Source organism: Xenopus laevis, chromosome 3L (assembly GCF_017654675.1).
Source record: "Xenopus laevis strain J_2021 chromosome 3L, Xenopus_laevis_v10.1, whole genome shotgun sequence".
Classification (NCBI taxonomy): Eukaryota; Metazoa; Chordata; class Amphibia; order Anura; family Pipidae; genus Xenopus; species Xenopus laevis.
In genome coordinates this window covers 65,230,508-65,250,482 of record NC_054375.1, presented here as the reverse complement: position 1 = coordinate 65,250,482, position 19,975 = coordinate 65,230,508, and the positions used below count along the sequence as shown (strand labels likewise).

Genomic DNA, 19,975 nt, shown 5'->3' with positions numbered 1-19,975 from the left:
GATGATCCATCCCCATTGTCTCAGGGTATTTAAGACGATCTCTAGATGTAGTATAAGCCAGTTGTGTGATGGTGCCTTTATGAGCATATCGTCGAGGTAAGAGAAGATTTGGATGCCTTTGAGTCTCAGAAAGGCTATCATGGGTGCTAGTATCTTCGTAAAGACCCTTGGGGCGGATGCAAGACCGAACGGGAGGGCTTGGTATTGGTAGTGTTTGCCCAATATCGTGAACCTCAGGAATTTTTTGTGAGTTTCCCATATTGGGATGTGGAGATATGCGTCCTGGATGTCTATCTTTGCCATCCAGTCCCCGTGGTCGATAAGTTGGCATATGGACCTCAGAGTCTCCATTTTGAAGTTTTTTGTTCTGAGAAACTTGTTGAGGTGTCTGAGGTTGAGGATAACCCTGAAGGTTCCGTTCGTCTTTCTTTTCAGGAAGAGGTGAGAGTAGATTCCTTTGAAAGAATCTTGTTGGGGAACTTCTGAGATTATTCCTCTGAGCAATAGGTCTGAGAGGATGCTCTTTAAGTTCTTTTCTGCTTCTGAGGATCTGGGTTTTTCTGAGGATACAAAGGTACTTGTTGGATAGGAGAGGAGGTCTAGCTTGTACCCTTCGTCGAGGATCTTCAGTACCCATGAATCCGATATGTTTTGAGCCCACACTGTCTTGAAAAGATTTAGTCTTCCTCCAAGGCAAGACAGGGGGGCTCGCGCACCTTCATGCTGACTTTTTGTCAGATTTGAAGTCCTTCCTTCTAGTCCAGGGTTGGCCCTGGCCTCTGGCCCTCCAAGGTTGTCTGAAGGAGGGTTTGCCTGGTCTGTATTGTTTGGAGTCCTGGAAGGGTTTCCGAAAGGGTTTCTTGTCCCTTTTATCTTGCGGAAGGAAGGCAGATTTGCCTGCAGATGCCTTGGAAATAATGTTATCCAGTTTCTCCCCAAATAATAAAGACCCTTCGAAGGGAAGAGAGCAGAGGTTGTGCTTGCTCTGGGGATCGGCATGCCAGTGTCGCAACCAAAGGGCTCTGCGGGCTGCCACGCTAAGCCCCATGGCTTTTGCGGAAAATTTTACTAGGTCCATGGAGGCCTCTGTGGTGTATTCGTTCACGGTTTTGATGTCTTGAACCATTTGTATCAGTTTTTTTCTGTCCGTGCCATTTTTTATGGATAGTTCTAGGTCTTCTATCCAGATTTGGTTAGCTCTTGCCAATGTGGTGATGGCTACTGAGGCTTGATTGGATGTTCCGTTGATTAAGTATGACTTTTTGAGGGTCATGTCTTGTCTCCTCTCCATGGCGTCTTTTAGTGATACCCCTTCGTCTACTGGTAGGGTGGTACGTCTTGCCACTCTGGTTATGGCCGCGTCGACTTTGGGGGCGGTATGCCAGAATTTGAAGTCATTTTCTTCGAAGGGGTATAATTTCTTAATTCTTCTGGAGGTGCCTATTTTTTTATCAGGCATTTTCCACTCTTCCAGAATAGTGTCTTTGATGACACTGTGGATGGGAAATTTAGCACTTTTTTTGGCTATGGATTTGAACATTCTGTCGTGTCTGGGAGTGTCTTCGGTAGCATCGAGATCTAGGGCTGATCTCATGGCTTTAATTAGGGGTTCCAAGTAGTCCAAGTTGAAAGAGCCCGAGTCATCTGGTTCGTCTTCTTCGGTTTGGGAAAGTTCCCCTTCCGAGACGCTGGAGTAGCTTGGGGGCTCCCTTCTTTTATGGGTTCTGCCGCTGCTCCCTGCCGTGGAGGACTGTGGGTTGTATCTGTCTCCTATATTGATTAGGACTCTCTCGGTGACTTGGTTGACCATGTCGTTCATGGATTCTTTGATGGTGCTTTGCATCCAATCTTTTAGGTTGTGTAGGTCCGGTGAAGGACCTGCTGCTTCGTGAAGGCATCTTTCACATAGCCTTCTGCCATGTAGAGCTGCATCTCCACAGGCCGTGCAGTCGATCCTGGGAGTCTTTCTCCTTTGAGATTCTTCTCTTGGAGGGGGACTTCTGTAAAAGACAGTTAGAACAGTTACTTACCACTAAGCCCATGGCTTTTTACTTGTAATCCCTCGAAAAAACTCTCTTGTGCACTTACCCCCTGGAACCTGAGCGTCTGCTCATATCAGACAGTCTGTAAGATAGATAGAGTCTTTGTAAGGCATTGTATATTAACAATAAGGTTCCTGCGTTTTTGTTAGCCAGCTTACTTACACCTGGGCTGGACAGAATACAGGTGCACTGCAGAGGTATTGGAGATTCTCTCAGTAGATCCTCTGGTAGGGTGCAGCTTGTTGAAGGAATAAAAAAAAACGCCAACAGTGCTTACCTGTAATCGGCGCGCGCCTTTTATTTTGAGCGCCAATGCGCATGCGTCTTTTCGCCGTGTTCCGTAGGCGCCATTTTGGAGATGGGCTCTCGGCGTGTTATCGCGGGAGCGAGTTTTCGCCAAGTCAAGTAGCGCCATTATCAGATGGGCGCTCGGCGTCTTATCGCGCATGCGCTACCTCCCGAGGCAGCATTGCGACTTACTGCACCGTAGGCAACAAAAGGCCTGAAGCCCGCCGGCTTCCCCTGGGACACGCACAAGGTAAACCTCGGCCCCAGGCGCTTCAGAAGGAGAGAGAGAGCTCCTCTGGTGTGGGGGTATTTCCTCGACAGGAAAATTGAGATGGGCGCGGGTGGGACCCGGAAGGGCTTTTATTCTATTTCCTGTGCCTTCCTACGTCAGGGGGATTTAACCCTTTACTGCCCACTGCCATGTGTAAGGACAGGAAATTGGGTTTGAGCCAGTTTTTTATCCTTCTGCTTTTGTGCAAAGCATGTTCATGGTTTTTTCTACATGGTCAAATGTTAATAATTAATTCTACTTTAATCCGTTATTGATAACGCTGCCTTTCTTTTTTACGAAGATATCAAAATTATTTCATGATGCCATGGGCAAATTATCTCTTATCTAATTGCTCCTCAATTGGCAGCATAATTTGCAGACACTTTTCTACTAACAGCTAAGGAAAAAGAAGGAAGAAGTCCAATTGGAATAGAGTAAGTAATGTAACTGAGCACAGTTTACATACGCATGATCTCAGCAGAAATATGTTGCCCTGTAAAGTAGAGGAATTTATGTGGGTGACATTTACATACCTCCCAACTTTCCCATTTTGAGCGGGACATTCACGATTTTGACGGCTCAACCTGCAGTCCTGGGTTTGTTACTGAAATGACCCGACTTTCTCTTTGATCTCCTGCACTGAACAGCCAGAAAAAGATACAATGTTTCTAACTTAATTGGCTTTTGGCAGAGAGCCCAGAACAGCGACCAGGTGCACTTAGACACTTTGGTAACAATTTAAGATAAGCAAATAAGTAATTGTAACTATTTAAGATAAACAGGTCTCTTGGGGATACTGTTTTGCTGATTAAAGGGCATTTCACTTTCATTAGCAAAACTGTAATAACACATAAAAACACAGAAATGTGTTCAAACTTTAATAACCTGCCAAATTTTGTAAAATGAACATGGTAATTAGGGATTGTGGACACATGGGCATGGTCAAAACATTTTCGGCGCACTACGAGCAGCAAATCTTTTTGTCCCTCTTTCTATTTATTGGGAGGTTTGCATTTGTAACCCCAAACCAGTGATGCCTAGATCATGAAGTATCCTTCCAATTCCAACCATTCCTTATACCCATCCAGGCCATTTTCTTAGAGTTATGTTTTAAATTCTTCTGCATGGGGAAAAGGCCACAGCGCCTATGTGTTATGTGGTATTTTTTTCATACTGGAATCAGATTTTCATGCAAGCTTTTCTTTTGTAATTTTTTTTTTTGCAAGTACCTGTATGTCATGATTTTGCTGATTTGCAGATCTATTTTTTGTGAATGTTAAATAACACCCCCTGCTACACACACCATACACCACACACCACATACACTATTCTATAAAAAGGAATTTGTTTAAAGGAGAAGGAAAGGTTAAAACTAAGTAAGCCTTATCAGAAAGGTCCATCTAAATATACCAGTAAACCCCCAAAGTAATGCTGCTCTGAGTCCCCTGTCTAAAGAAACTCTGCATTTCTTTCCTTCTATTGTGTACACATGGGCTTCTGTATCAGACTTCCTGCCTTCAGCTTAAACCTCATTGCCCTGGGCAAGAGCATGCTCAGTTTGCTCCTCTTCCCCCGCCCCCTCCCTTCTCTACTGTAATCTGAGCCCAGAGCAGGGAGAAACTCAGGCAGGAAGTGATGTCACACCACATTAATACTGCAGCTCCTTTCCTAAACAAACAGAGAGTTTTTAGAGCTTTTTACTCAGGTATGGTAAAAAACATTCTACAGAATAAATATATTCTAGCTTGCACTATTGCAGCTAATCTATTGGAAATAAAATGCCTCCGTAGCTTTCCTTCTCCTTTAAGAGCATGGGAAAGTTATGCTGTTTTCCACTTTATATCAGTAAGGGGAACCAATAAATAACTTTTACACTTGGCATCAGTTGTTACTGAAAAACTGTAACTTGTTTTATGTTACAGTTTCTTAAATGTCATGGTTGGCAAGTTCCTAATCACAGATATTTTTTTTCGGCTTCTCTACCAGAAAATGTGTTCTATTAACTTTTCAGGTGATAAGCCTGTAACAATAATGTAAAAGGGCTGATGCTGAAAATGTACATGTCCGTCCTTACTGGATGACTCACCAAGTGGAATACTCTTTTGGAATTGTAGTTGGCACATGATAATTTCTGTTGCAAGTGCGTGGGGGAAGTAAAAATGAGTTCTCTTTTTTCCAATTCCATTTTCTTGGAATAGTGACATAAACAGTATTTATTTATTTATTTGTTTTTTTTTAAACTTCAACACCTATGGCACACTCAGTGTTTTATCCACAAGCATATTTTTGTCAGCAATGTGCAGCTTATAAGATCTGAGGGGGCCTCATGTGTGGGCACTGTCTACTTAAAGGACCAGTAACATCAAAAAAACATTTTTTTTTAAAAAAAAATTCAATAGTATAGATAAAAAAAAAACACCAAGACAAATTAAACTTTAAAATAACAAAAATTTTATTAAGAAATAACTTACCAAAAGGCCCACAGAAAATTGAAAAAGCCAATACCTTGAATGCTTCAAAACGGGGTGATCCCTTACTTATTGCATGGTGCTCCTGATAACCTTATACACGATCAAACGTTTCGGAACCATGTGTCCCTTACTCAGTGATAGTAAAATCTTATTGCTTATTATTATTTATTGGAAAAAAACAGTGCCACCTGTTGGTGAAAAAACTTTTTAACCCTTTAAGGTAAATAGAAATTTTAACTTTATATACAATGTATCACTCTTAACACAGTTGATGAACTTGTGTCAATAAACTTGTGCCATAATTGTTATTATTATTGTACTTAAAATGGCTGCTAATTATGTTTTATGTTGCTAGTGTCTGAATTGATTACCTTTTTAATAGGAGAAGAATATTATTCAGCGAACAACCGGTCTGGTACCTCAATTAAGGGGAGAGTATACACTCAGATGCACCTGTATGCAAACTAAATAGAATGTATGCTTAAATACTTTATGCCTATTCATTTAATTTGAAAAAATTGCATGTTAGATAATTGAGTATTATTTATAAATACACTTGTTATTTTTATTAGCATTATTTTGTTTTCACTCGAAGGAGCAGATTTATCAAGTGTCAAATTAGAGCTTATGACAGTAAAATTCCCCTAGGTGTATTTATTAAATGGTGAATGCTAACTCCCACACATTGAAAACTACACCTTTAAAATCCCTTTAGCAATAAATAGAGAGTGGGGGGATTTAGTAAAAGTCTCACACTCTCTATTTATTGCTAAGGGGTTTTTAAAGGTGTAGTTTTCAATGAGTGGGATTTAGCGTTCACCATTTGATAAACCATTTGTGTGATGTACTGTATATACTCGCGTATAAGCCGAGTTTTTTAGCACCCAAAATGTGCTGAAAAAGTCTACCTTGGCTTATACTCAAGTCAGCTGATTTTTTTTACCGTTTTGCTGCTATAATTACCGTTAGGTTGCCTGTCCGTGTATTCCCCCAGATTCATCTCAGCCCGTCTGTTCTGCCTAACCTGCCCACCCACCAATGCAGAAACAGTTGGTGTGTTTAAAGATCAACTTTGTAGAAGCGCACACAGCTTAATGGAGACTCGGGAGATAGGGGGGAAGTGCAGCACCCGCATTGAAATAACTGGCACAGCAGACAAACGGTAGTCTTTTTTCATTCTCCCGACACTGTTACAGAATCAGCGCGATCTTCTTGCGCTCGCTGACAGGCACAGTGAGAAAAAGCAGGAAGTATTGCACTTCTAAAAAATTGATCTTTAAACACGCTTACTGTTTCTTCATTGGTGGGTGGGCGGATGGCAGATAAGACGGGCCGTGAGGATTTCTTTACAAGAGTGCTGAGCTGAATCTGGGGGAATACACGGACAGGCAACCTAACAGATATTATAGCAACAAAACCGTAAAAAAATAAAATAAAACATTATTATTATTTTGCTTAAGTGCCAGTTCTTCCCCATGGCTTATACTCAAGTCAATACATTTCCCCAGTTTTCTTAGGTAAAATTAGGTACCTCAGCTTATACTCGGGTCGGCTTATACTCGAGTATATACGGTACATATGATAATAGCCCTACTCGTGCGATCTTTCATTTTTATTGAAGAAAGTTGAGCGATTTTATTCATGCTTGCTTACATTTGTTTCATTACAAAACTTTAATTGCTACAATGATATAATGACATTTGCACAAGTGCACTCTTCCTGTGAATTATTTATGAAGTCTTTTTTTATGATCATTATTTTTAACATGGCAGCCCTGTTTTAGAATGACATCTCTACACTTTATGCTTTCTCATGTATATCTTGATGACGCCTGTATAAGAAATGAAGACAAATAAATTGCAAATGAGAATCATGCTGCGGTGGGAGAGATCTAAATTGATATTCACTGAATCAAAAAGAAATCAAACCAGATGTCAGTTTGATTAAGGCAATGCGTGACTTAAAGGTCTAAAGAATCCCCCGGCTTCTTGTGTACTTAATGGTGTCTCCAATGTTGTTATTTTCCTCAAGTGCAAGATGTCTTGTTCTCTCTAACCGATAACTGTGCTTCAGCCTTGGTTTTTGCCAGTTAGCTTTTCTACACTAAAATAGTTTTATTGCTGATTTTTTTTTTTATATATATTTTTTTTTATTTTTTTGAAAAGAAAAATAATCAACAATGCAACTATTTTTAGTGCTTTTCAGAAAGGTAGGAAATAAAATCAGTTCTAATGGAATTCACCTAGTACACCGATCCGTCCACCCGCATCCGACTTCTGGGTTCCTTTTTTTGACCCGCCCCTCTGATGGCGTCACAAAAGGGGCAGGGTGAGCGGGGCGCAGCTATCAAGCCGGAAACCGGCATTTGAAGGTGGCGCCTGCCACCCACGAAGAGGAGTGTGAGGTCGACTCGAACCCGCCCGACTGCAGGTAAACCTGCTGGTCCCGCGGGTATCGAGCTGGCCAGCACATCACTACTACAGTTAGCTATCAAAATAGTAGACTTGTTCAAGATATTCCATATTGGATCACCATACTTCCCAACTGTCCCTTTTTTTGTGGGACAGTCCCGATTTTGACAGCTCAACCAGTACTCCCTGATTGCTAGTGAAATGTCCCAAGTTTCTTTTTGATCTCCTGTACTGAACAGCCAGAAAAAAATACAAAGTTTCTAAAAGTCAATCAAAATAAGAGGCTCTTGGCAGAGAGCCCAGAATACATGGCAGCTGCATTTAGACATTTGTAACAATTTAAGCTATGCAAAGAAACAATTGTACATATTTAAGATAAGCCAGTATCTTGTTCAAACTGTGAGGGCAGCTTAAAGGGCAATTCACCTTCATTAGCAAAACTTACATTTTTATAACCTGCCAAATTTTGTAAAATGGATGTAATATTTAGGGGGTGTGGCCATAAAATGGGCATTGCCATGCTGCAAACCCTTTTCTCCATCTTTCTATTTTCCAAATGTTGGGAGGTATGGATCACTAGTGGACTGATTCATTTTCTAAAATTTTCTTCCATTTGTATATGTATAAACGCCAAACCATTTGTTTCACATTACTGCTATTGGATTTCTAAGTTCAACCATTATATATATATATATATATATATATATATATATATATATATATATATATATATATATATATATATATATATATATATATATATATATATATATATATATATATACCATTCACTAGATCAGAACCGAATGCTGCTGCAATGCTTCATATACATCAAATCCATGTTTATAAGCAGTGAACATGGACTTGATATATATATATCGAACCATTGTTTTCTCTTTACAGCAGGGAACAAATGCCCCCCTTTTTAGTGCTACATTTCAGTGTCCCAAGAGTTTGCTGTCAAGAATCAGAATGCCCCAGTTTTTTCTCAAACGTCCTGATTTTCATTCAGAAACATGTAAAAATCACAATAAAGGTGTTTGTTTTAAGATTTTTATCTTAAAAAGGCACTTAATTTGCCGTTGCTTTGTTTTATATCTTAATTATGTTAAAGTGGCTTGCTAACATGTTGGTGTCTGCATATTTCCCCCCTGTGCTCCCCTAATTTAGGGAAACCATAATCAGAATATGTGTTTGACTTGCTGCTATGGATAACGTAATATTTTTCAGTCTTTTTTGCCTGAATTAAATTTTTAATTAAATCTGAACTCTGGTATGTGACAAAAATATCTGCTTCTGCAAAATTGAGTTGTATAAAAACTGTATCACAGTAAAATGGGACTAATTCAGCAGGTTAAAAATTATCATTGAAGTGGGCAAGTTAACAACTGATTTCGGTCTCTACTGCTAACACTATAAACTGATTTTAGGTAATAAAATCTAATACGAATTGTATTTATTTTTATATTCAAGTTAATGAACTGAAGTCTCTGAATTGGGTAAATGTAATTGGGCATGCTAAACCAGTTTATTGCTTTATGTGTTCAGAATCCTTAATAATGTATGCTAATAAAAAACTTTACCCCTAAAGACCGTTTATAATAAATTTCTATTTTGTTTACAGCACACATTGTCCAGTTCAGTTCAGTAGGAAATTTAAATATGGAAGTATGGAAGAAGATAGTAACTGATTATCCCATAATTTGTCTAATGGAGGCACTGGAGAATATTTGTTAAATGTATTATACTACATAGCAGATGGTAAACTGAATATTGAATGTTACTTTCTGTGTGTGCTTACATCTGACACTGGGTGACAGGTTTCACTCTTTCCTCTTTATTCTTCTTCTTCTTTATTTATCTGTTACCAGTTTACTTACTTATATTTGTAAGATGATTGTGATTCCCTACCATTATCTGGTAACTATGTTTACAAAAACATGTCTGAGTAATAATAAAGAACAAGGCATCTTATTTAAAATACTAACCAAATTCAGTAACATTTTCTTTGACTTTCGTATCTAGTATTTGCTACCCTAATTGTGTTATCCTGTGACCAATTTTAAAAAAATGCTGTGCCTTTGTGCTTTCTTTTTTTTTTTTTTTTTTTTTTACAAAATGTTATTCTTACTGGTTGATGGTTGTAGTTAAAACAGAGCCTGGTCCTTACAAATGGTTGATTCATGTTAAACATGCAACCTCATCTTTACAGGAATTCTGGTCTGTAGTGATGAGCCAATTTTTTTCGCCAGGCATGGATTTGCAGTAAAATGACACACTTCGCAAATTTTTCGTGAAACTGTGGCAAAAATCTACCACAAAAAATTTGCCACAACAAAGGAGTCTTCAAGACAAAATTGTTGTGAGACAAAAAAGAAAAAAACGTCCATTGACTTTAATGCATCTGGACAAAAAAGCTGCCACAAGTTGCCGAGACAAAAAAGTCGCCACAAGAAAAAACCCCCATTGACTTTATTGCTTTGGAGTGAGAAAAAATTATTGTGTGTAAAATAAATTTGAGGCCTATTAACTTGATGCCTATTAAATGAGTTTTATGACTTCTACTAGAATGTCCTTTAGTTTAGTCAGTCTCAGTTGTCATACATGTACATGTGCAAAGCTGTCAACCCCCCCCCCAATTTTTTCAGGAGTTCACATGTGCATGCTCACTTTCTGTAGCTTCAGGAGAGGTTCTGTACATGTGCGTGACGTCGCTTCCGCTATCACATCCGCTTATGCCACAGACATGCAAAAAGTTGACAGCTCTGTACGTGGCAAATTAAGTTATGGAAATAGACCTCTGTCTCCTGCTCTTAATTGGTTCACAATATCTCACTTCTGTAGGAGAGAATAGGTTGGTGAACAAATAATTTGTCAGAGAAAATACACATAAAACTGAAACAGAAATGACCCCAATTCTGCAAGGCAGTGATACATCACTATGCCACCAATTTGCAGTTTCTAATGTTATCCCATTTCAATAGGGGGTTTTCTTTACATATTCAGCTTAAGTACCAGCTCCAGAAATACTTTTTTATGTGTCAACAAAATAAATATAAAATAAGATTTTAAATACATATCTGTAAAGATTCGGCCAATGAGAATATGCAATTTCATATTCTGTTTTGGCTTGTGCAAATGTAATTTGGAAGTCAGTCAATCCACATCTCTGAAGAGACCACTAACAGTGCATAACAGCACTGAGGCTTCTGATATTTAATTTAAAAAGAACAGTCTGGATCTGAACTCTCTCTTGAAATACATTGTACAAAGACATTTCATATAGTGAACTGAAATGTGAAAGAAAAGTAAGCGCTGTGAACAACTTTTACTGGAGAGAAAATGCCAAGAGAATGTGTGACTGTTGTGGCAACAAATTGTTATTGATCTTATCCCCCAGGTAGACATGCTCTTATTTTGAGTCAGATGCAGATCCTACTGTATAAAATGGCCTATTGCCAGAATGGGAATGAAAGGGATTTGGTCATGATTTTTATGGTGTAGTTTTTATTTGTAAATTACACACTGTTTACACTACAAATAATTCACTCTACCATACAAAATGTCATTCCTAAACCAACAAGCCATCTCAGGTTATTTTGCTTGGTCATGTGCTTTCAGAAAGAGCCAGTGCTGCACTATGGAACTGCTTTCTGGCAGGCTATTGTTTCTTATATCGTTTCTTATATCTACCAGGGAGTTGTTATCTGTTTACCTTCCCATTGTTTTGTTGAAAGGCTGCTGGGGAGGGGTGTCACTCCAACTTACAGTGCAGCAGTAAAAAGTGAGAGCACAAGTGACATGACTGGAGGCACCTGGGAAACTGACAATATGTTTAGCCCCCATGTCAGAATTCAAAATTAAATATAAAAAAATCAGCTTTTGATTTTGGTGCATATGTCTGCTGGAGCAACACTATTAACTGATGCATGTTGGGAAAAAAAAGAGTTTTCCTATGACAGTATCCCTTGAAGTTAGGTTGCTGCTGGCTGTCTTGCCATTTTGCCCTTATTAGCAATTGAATTAAAACAAGTGATTATTCAGTCATTCATAGTTGCTGTCTGTTTACAGTTCAAAATCAATCCAAATGCATAACCAGTACTCTCTAGCTGCTAAGTAAACTTTATATATTAATTAATTATGACTTAAATTGTCCAGAAAATGTCACTATTCTGTCTGATACTAAAAACAAATTACAATTAATTTTGGTAAAGTGGAACACCATTTATTTCAGTCTCGCTGTTGCAGGCCTTCACTTCCCAGCAAAACTTGACTACAAGATGTCATTTGATTAATACCATGTGCGTTAGAAGATGATTTTCTTTCCAGATATGGGGGAGAAATGTGTTCTGACAAACATGATTTTTATTGTATCAAAGTTCTAAGAGAGAGAATATTTTTGTACATGTATGGAATCCCTTACTGAAACCCAACTAAGCTGCATAAATCTATATTGGAGGCAATATAATCATAATAGGTTTATTTAATGTTTACACGATTTCTTGTAGACTTAAGGTTTGGTGAAAAAAATCACTTACCTTCAGAAAAAAAAAAACCCAGGTCCCAATCATTGACTATAATGGATCCTATACCTGTACTTCCTTCTGTACTTATTTCTGAAAGTCAAATTTCTAAGTAAATCTGAATACTTCTGAAAACGCATTTTTTAAAAAAGTTTTTTTGCAGAAATATGTATACAAGTCAAACTAAATCAACAAGGCTTTCATAAATGCGTTCAAGCAGTTTGCTCATAGTGACTTTTCTCCTTTTGTATTCTGGAATTAAAAAGACCCTCAAGCTTTATCATCAGTAAGGATGAAGCCTCATTCTTATTTAACCTTCAGTGCAATGCAGTTCTGTTGTGACCCTTTTGTTAGTAGGGAAAAATATCATAGGTTAATCAAGGATACAGTATAAATGTACGGTACCCATTCTAATACATGTCTAAGAACCAACAACATGTACTAATTATCTCCCATACTACTACTACTACTACAGTGTTTTTTGTTTCACAATCAGTGCTTAGCTAGTCAATAGCATATTGTAAGTGTAAGATAGTATCTGCAATTCCCTTTACATATAAAGAACATGCAACAACTTACTGCTGTTTTAATTTTTCTTTTTTGTCAAAGTAATTGGGGCCCACTTGAATTAGTATGGAATAATTAGAAATACCTCACATATTGTTACTCTTCTTGGCCTGTTACCGTACCGTACATTGTTTTGGAATTTACAGAAAATAGCAATGCATAATATAATTAATTTTACTGAGACTCAATTGTTAGTCACATAATTGTATTTTTGTCCACCTTCTGATGGCTTTGTTTTATCTCATGTATGATCAACTCTTTTGACCTCAGATGAAGACCAATTGGCTTCTGTGTTTTTGGGCTTTGTCTATGTTGGCACTGGAGAACATTTCTTTGTATTCTCTGGCTTTAAAAATATCTACTAAATTAAAGGTCACTGATAGTGTATAAATGTTCATTCAGAAATAATAATACTAAGTGAATGCCACTCATTGCCTGTATGCTTAGGTCCAAAGGATTTTTACTTTTTGAAACTTTTTTATTTTTTTTAGTATTTATAAGAAGATGGTAATTTTGTATGTCACGCTTGCCTCGAGCTCTATTTGTGGACAGTGTGCACTTTTGTGTGTGCTCATTATCATGACTGTAGTACATTTTCATGAGAAGGCACTTTTTCGTCTGGCTGTCAGCTTGGATAAATCTGATGACCTAAAAATGATTTAAGATGGCAAGGGCAAGCAGGGCAGGGCTTGTAAGGCTACACATTTATTGTTATTGCTTCTTGTTATTGCTCATCTTTACTGTACATTAGAACCCTCTCCTATTCTCTCCTATTCATATTCCAGTTTCTTATTCAAATTAATACATGGTTGTTTGGGCAATTTGGACGCTAGCAACCAGATTGCTGAAATTGCAAACTGGAGAGCTGCTGAATAAAAAGCGAAATAACTCCAGAGCAGCAAATGATAAAAAATAAAAACCAATTGCAAATTGTCTCAGAATATCGCTCTATATTATAGGGAAAAGTTAATTTAAAGGTAAACAACCCCCTTTAAAATGTGGAGTCAGGTAGCCTAGCAGCGCAGCTGGAAACCTTGTTTGGGCCCCCACACTCTTGTGACTTCTATAAGCCATCTAGTGTATCACATTATTTCTCATATGTGATCATATTCCCTCAATCTACTCAGCTCTGCCAAGACCAGACCTGATTTATCAATATCCAAATAATGTTTCGAGAAACACCCGAGAATCTTGAACACATTTTGCATCCAGAAATTCAAAACTGACCCAAGGAAACCAGGACATTTGGTAGTTGTGTTTACCCTAAAACTAAGCTATACAATTTTATTTTGTGAAACTTATGATTAACATAATTATACATAATAATAATATGTATTTATAAAATGCCAACGTCATTGTAAAATAAAAATGTATATACATTTAATACACACAAATCACACAAAGAGGGCCCTTCCCAAAAGCTAGTCACTTTTGATTATTTGATAGAAACGGTTGTATTTTTGGTTCCTGTGCTCCTATTTATCTTATTTGACTTATCCCTATGCTAATGAAGATTCACTAATACAGGTTTCAGCCAAAGAGGTTTCAAGCTGCAAAGGCATAAATGATAGAAATGATTTGTGAACGTAACTGTTATTCTCACCCTTTTAGGGCAAAAACTGCCACAGTCATACTAGGTCCAGTTTATACATTCTCCATGTGTGTGGGAAGTAACTTCTGTTTAACTTTTACACCATTAACATACATGGTAGAGTGTACCATAATTGTGCAATCATGGTTACCCTTTTTCCTAGTTGGGTAACAAGCTGGTAGTAGCAATATTGTGACTCTAGGGATGTCACTGTTCACTCCAGAAAAAAATTCTCTTACTAAAATTGTGCAGTGTTGGTTCTTGCCTTATCATTCATTTAGCCAGGCATCCAGATACAGCAACTCTAAATACAATCCATTCAGAGAGATTACTTTGGTTCATTTGAATATTTTATGTACCTGGTGATATGCCTTTGGTGAAAGGGAATGTATGTTTAGCAAGTTAGAATGCATCAGCTTTGTTAAAGCTAGCATGGCCTGAAGAGAAGTTCTTTGTGCTAATAACCCTACTGATTACAAAATCAGGAGAAATGGATTTTGCACTTTGTAAACAGCTTCTACTGATTAGACCCGGAATAACCTGCATTATTGCATTCAGAACAGTTTACTTTTTTACATTGCTTACTGAGCCTTTATGTATGGTGATTTGTTTCTTTCAAGAAGCATGTTTTTAATTTCATCAGGCAATATAACACTGAATATTACTGGGTGCCTTAAAGGAGAACTGAACCACCCTTTAGGCAAAAAGTCCCTCATGGCCCCCCTCCCTGCCTTCCCCCTGCACACTGCTGCCTACAGCAGATTATGTGTCCCCTCTAGGAATACTGACCCGCCTACAGAAGAGCACAGCGGAGCTCACGGGCGCCATCTTCGTCGCTTCGGTATTCTTAGTGAAGTCAGCGGCATATCGGCGCATGCACAGTTGGAGCAGTCTTCCAGCATGCGCTGAAAGTCACTAAAATTGCCGGAGGGGAGGAAGAAGACCCAAAGATTACCGAAGCGCCGGAAGATGGTGCCTGTTAGCGCCGCTGCGCTCTTCTGCAGTGTAGTTGGGGTGAAAAACTTGAATATCTGTGAATATCTCTGACCTTCAAAAGGAGCTGTTGAACTTAAAGCAGGGCTGTGCCTTCCATGAGGAAAGGTGCGAACCTTGTTTTATTTTAAATTGAAAAGGTATCAGTATCAGTCTTTTTGCTTCTGTAGCAGTTATCTGTATTCATTCTTCATGATCCTTCTAGGTCCATGCATCATGCCAAGCAGTATCATGTGGTGTCTCCCCACAGACTTGTCCTGTGTCAGCATGTGTGTGAGCTACTGTGAGTATCCCTCACAATGGCCCCTGTAAGGGATAGCGTTACATATGTGTTCATTTTCTGTATGTGTGCATCTATGGTATCTATCTATCTATCTATCTATCTATCTATCTATCTATCTATCATCATCTATCTATCATCACTCCTAATTGAAAAATTGCTCTTTAGGAATGTATTGTAAGTTATCATAGCAAAGATGGCATCATATTTTAATGCACATAGTATGTGAACATAATGGTTATATTTTACAGAGTGGTTTCCAATAAAGAGCAGACTCCACTGACTACATTGCTGAGCTGGCTGACTACTGTTACTTTGTATTAACAGCCAACTGTCCTTAGCCTGCATCCTCCAAACCCCACAATTCATTGCAAATGTGATTTCAATAAAGAAAGCAACATCATAGTGCAATGCATTGTGGGTTATGTAGTTCCAGGATTTCAAATGATGCAGAAAGAGAAGAACTCTTGAACAGCTGGATTGCAGCATAAAAAACGACATTTATTCATACTTTTTAAAGAAACAGGTAACTATAATGGATATATTAGGGGTTTATGTGTTATGTGGGCCTCTTTATCAAATTTTGGTTTGGAAGCCGGAGTTCCCCTTTAAGTGCTCTCCCTTGTATGGCTGAAGTGGTAATTACAAGCTTCATACCTATTGGTAAAAATATATTTTTTCTGTAACACTGTATTGGGGACATAAGTGGGGACAGATTTCTCCCACTGAAGCTGGAGACTGCTTCAGAATGTAGTGTTTTTGCTTTTAGGTTTGAACTTAATGGAGGTATGTCTTTTCTACTATTATAACATTGTATTCGGTAATACACAGATATTTAAAAAAAATGTGCAGTTATCATCATAGATAGAACAATGATGAGCTAAGTTAATTATGGTTACTTTTTTATTTAATCCTTTTGCGTAAGCCTCTTTTTTCACAATTCATTTTGTTTCATATGAGCTGAGGGAGAGTTTTTTTACTATTAGTACTGAAAAACTTGTACTGTCACATTAGTAGTCATGTCATTTCTAGAATTCACACTGTATCGTATTGGCCTCACACACATTAAAAAGCCTTGCAGGCATTTTAGATAAAGAGCAAAATAGTTCCTCAAAATCCACACCTGCCTGAGGCTTAGGACATGATAACGCAATGTGAATTTTAATAAAGTCCTGGGCAAAGATAGTTAGTGTTATGATCTTACGTAATAGGTTGGATTTGGTGTGATTTTATTTGAGTATTCTCTTACATTGTTCATTGTTCATTGTATTAACTGTGATAGATGGATAGATGACATTACACAAAATGTACAGCTTTATTTTTATTCTTGACAGCCAGGATTTTTGTAAGAAGCACCAAAGTGTACAACTCATGTACATGCTTTTTAATATTCCATTTTGCCTTACCCAATTTTGAATTCTGCTTCCATCCTATGACTATTCAACGCATGCATAAAACATGCTTATCAGTAAGGTGTCACTGCATGTGTTGGTCACAGGTATCAGGATAGTGCATTCTAGTTAAAAACAATTTGAATACAGGTATAGAATGGAATCTCATGGAAACTCATGGAAAATATCCATCTAGAAACTCTTTATCCAAAAAACTTTGAATTACAGGAAGGTTGTCTCCCATAGACTCCATTTTAATCAAATCATTAAGAATTTCAAAACATAAATTTCCCTTTTCTCTGTAATAGCAAAACAGCACCTTGTACTTCATCTAGGGTTGCCACCTTTCCAGTTTTGACCCGGACAGCCCGGTATTTTGAGGGGCTGCCCGGGTCTATACTTCCTGCCCGATTTTCCATATAAGAAAAACCTGTGGGATTCCCTTGATGGACAAGGCGATCGGCCAATTGCTGATCGCCACATCATAGCCCTGCCCACTGACGTCACGTATCCGCCCACTGACTTCATATCCCCACACACTGACATCACGGGTCCGCCAACTGACATCACAGACACGCCAACTGACGTCACGGACCCGCCCCCCGCCCAGTCTCAGCCAGACATAAAGGTTGCAACCCTAACTTCATCCCAACTAAGATATAATTAATCCTTATTGGTAGGAAAATAGTCCTATTGGGTTTATTTAATATTAAAATGATTTTTAGCAGACTTAAGGTATAAAGTTCCACATTATCCAGAAAACCCAGGTTCCAAGCATTCTGCATAACCGGTCCCGTACCTGTATTTGATATAGAATTTGTATAGATACTGATTTTCTGCCACTTTCTTCTGCCAAGTTCTGTCTTGCATAAAAAAGGGCATAAACTCAAGGGATGAAAACATAATTATGCCTCTTTATAGATAAGGCCTCAGCCAGAGTTTGCAGTGCAGTTTTGGACTCCAGACCTTAAGAGGCATATAAATTAGAGTACAGAGCCGTGCAACCAAACTGGTTAGAGGGATGGAAGATTTAAATTAATTAAAAGAGCGTAGACTGTCAAGGATGGGGTTATTTTTTCTGTTAAAAAGGCGCTTGTGAGGGAATTACACTTTACAAATATATTAGAGGACATTATACACAAATAGCAGGGGACCTTTTTACCCATAAAGTGGATCACCGCACCAGAGGCCACCCCTCTCACAGTGGGAACTGGATTTTAATATTGTTGTTCTTAGATCTACCAGGGAGCTGTTATCTTATGTTAGGGAGCTGCTATCTGGTTACCTTCCCGTTGTTAAGCTTTCTGGGGGTGGGTGGGAGGGGGGCGATATCACTCCAACTTGCAGTAAACAGTGACATTTATCAAAGCACAAGTCACATGACTGATGACAGCTGGGAAACTGGCAAAATGTCTAGCCCCATGTCAGATTTCAAAATTAAATATTTAAAAATCTGTTTGCTCTTTTGAGAAACAAATTTTAGTGCAGAATTCTGCTGAAGCAGCACTATCAACTGATGCGTTTTGAAAAAGACATGACAGCATTGATGTTTTCTTGGACAGACATTATATCAAAGCTATTGTGATACTAAATTCTATATTTAGTATAGATATGTACCCGAGTTAACTATGTGACTTTTCTATTTTTGTAACTTGTAGTTTTTAATTTCATTTATTTATGGAATTAAATAAATTGTTTAATTGTTGTACAACAGGCATAACTGTATATATGCACTAGGGAAACACACCTGGGTAATCTGCTTGTAAGTGTGAAAACACAAGAATCCAAGTATTTAAATCTGAAAGCTGGAGTTTGGATTTTTTTTCCATTTTACAAATAATGCATTTACATACTTAAGTTAAGCTCCCAGTGAAAGTACTCAGCTTTTTACATAGCTGTAATAATGAAAATTGCTAATTGTAAGTGGCTGCAAATGTCTGCAAACTGTGCCCGCAACCTTTTAATTGAATACTTGAAGCCATTAACTTATATATAAACTTTGCAGAGCTTACTTGGTCAATACCATTGTGCTTTTCAATTTGTAGCTGATGTATTTAATTCACTATTTATTGGGTTATTGATTATGTGACAGGCTGTTTCCAGAGAGAGGCACTTGAAAATAGTAAAGCACAAATTCTGCTCTGTAATCATACCTTTGTACAATTCTAATCACTGACCAGAAACACTGGTCAGTGGTTAGGATTATTATTAAAATGTTATCTAATCTTTTACTAGAAAGTCTTTGGTTGGATCATATTTGTATAAAAAAATTGTTAGAACCATCTGGTTAAAGAAATATGGTCTGTGTTTATTTCATCACAAATTTGTGGAGTATTCAAGATCAGTGTTGATTCCACCTGTAGCTGCAAAATATACCATATCTTTAGATATATTCTATTTATTCCCTTCAATGTAGACCATAAAATACATTTGTTTCCTGCACATATATTAATACTTATCAGAATAGTGAAGGACATGAATTCTGGCATACAACAGAATTTTAGTTCTCAAAAGATTCTGTTCAAACATAAGTAATTATCCTGATAATTTCTGAAAACTTGGAGGTTTAGAGTCATATAAATTGCAACTCTGAACATTGACTCACAGTTGCATTACATAGAAAGACAGAACCATTGTGTGGTGTTTATGAATCAGTTCTATATTTCTATATTTATTATTTACAGCATTGAAAAAACCCTTGAGCTAAAAGCAGGGTTTATTCTTGGGTCGGATAATAATACTTTAAATCATAAAGATAGTACTTGTATGTAAATCCTGACAAAAATCTTGTCAGAGCCACCCTGCGGCAGCCAGGCCCACAAGAAACTCATTAGTAGTACAGTGGTAAAAGAAGAGTTTACTGAACTGCAGAGCACACTATTTATACATAGGGCTGTCATCTCCCGAACATAAATATGAAATGCACTATTTGTATTTTGAAATATTTGCTTATTTATGACCTTTTGCGTTACTGTAGAAGGTAAAGCATAAAACACAAATATGTAGCCTGTGCATTTGCAGAGACCATACATGGTGAAATGTGGTGGCAGATAATAATTATTTGTACTGGGAAACACAGTATTCAATAACCTCCGAAAATTCGCCAGCGATGGCTTCACGTAGATTTGCCAGGACAACGGTAATTCA

The 19,975-nt window shown here is 37.8% G+C and overlaps 1 protein-coding gene across 1 annotated transcript; it reads right to left on the bottom strand.

The window, feature by feature from the left end:
- Positions 1 to 718: 718 nt before the first annotated feature.
- LOC121401496 (lamina-associated polypeptide 2, isoforms alpha/zeta-like) lies at positions 719 to 2,762 on the bottom strand. The gene is made up of 2 exons (XM_041586343.1): positions 2,089 to 2,762; positions 719 to 2,000 (listed from the first exon to the last, which is right to left on the bottom strand). The coding sequence occupies exons 1-2, from the start codon at positions 2,112 to 2,114 to the stop codon at positions 719 to 721; spliced, it is 1,308 nt and encodes a 435-aa protein (XP_041442277.1). The 5' UTR covers positions 2,115 to 2,762.
- Between the last annotated feature and the right edge of the window lie 17,213 nt (positions 2,763 to 19,975).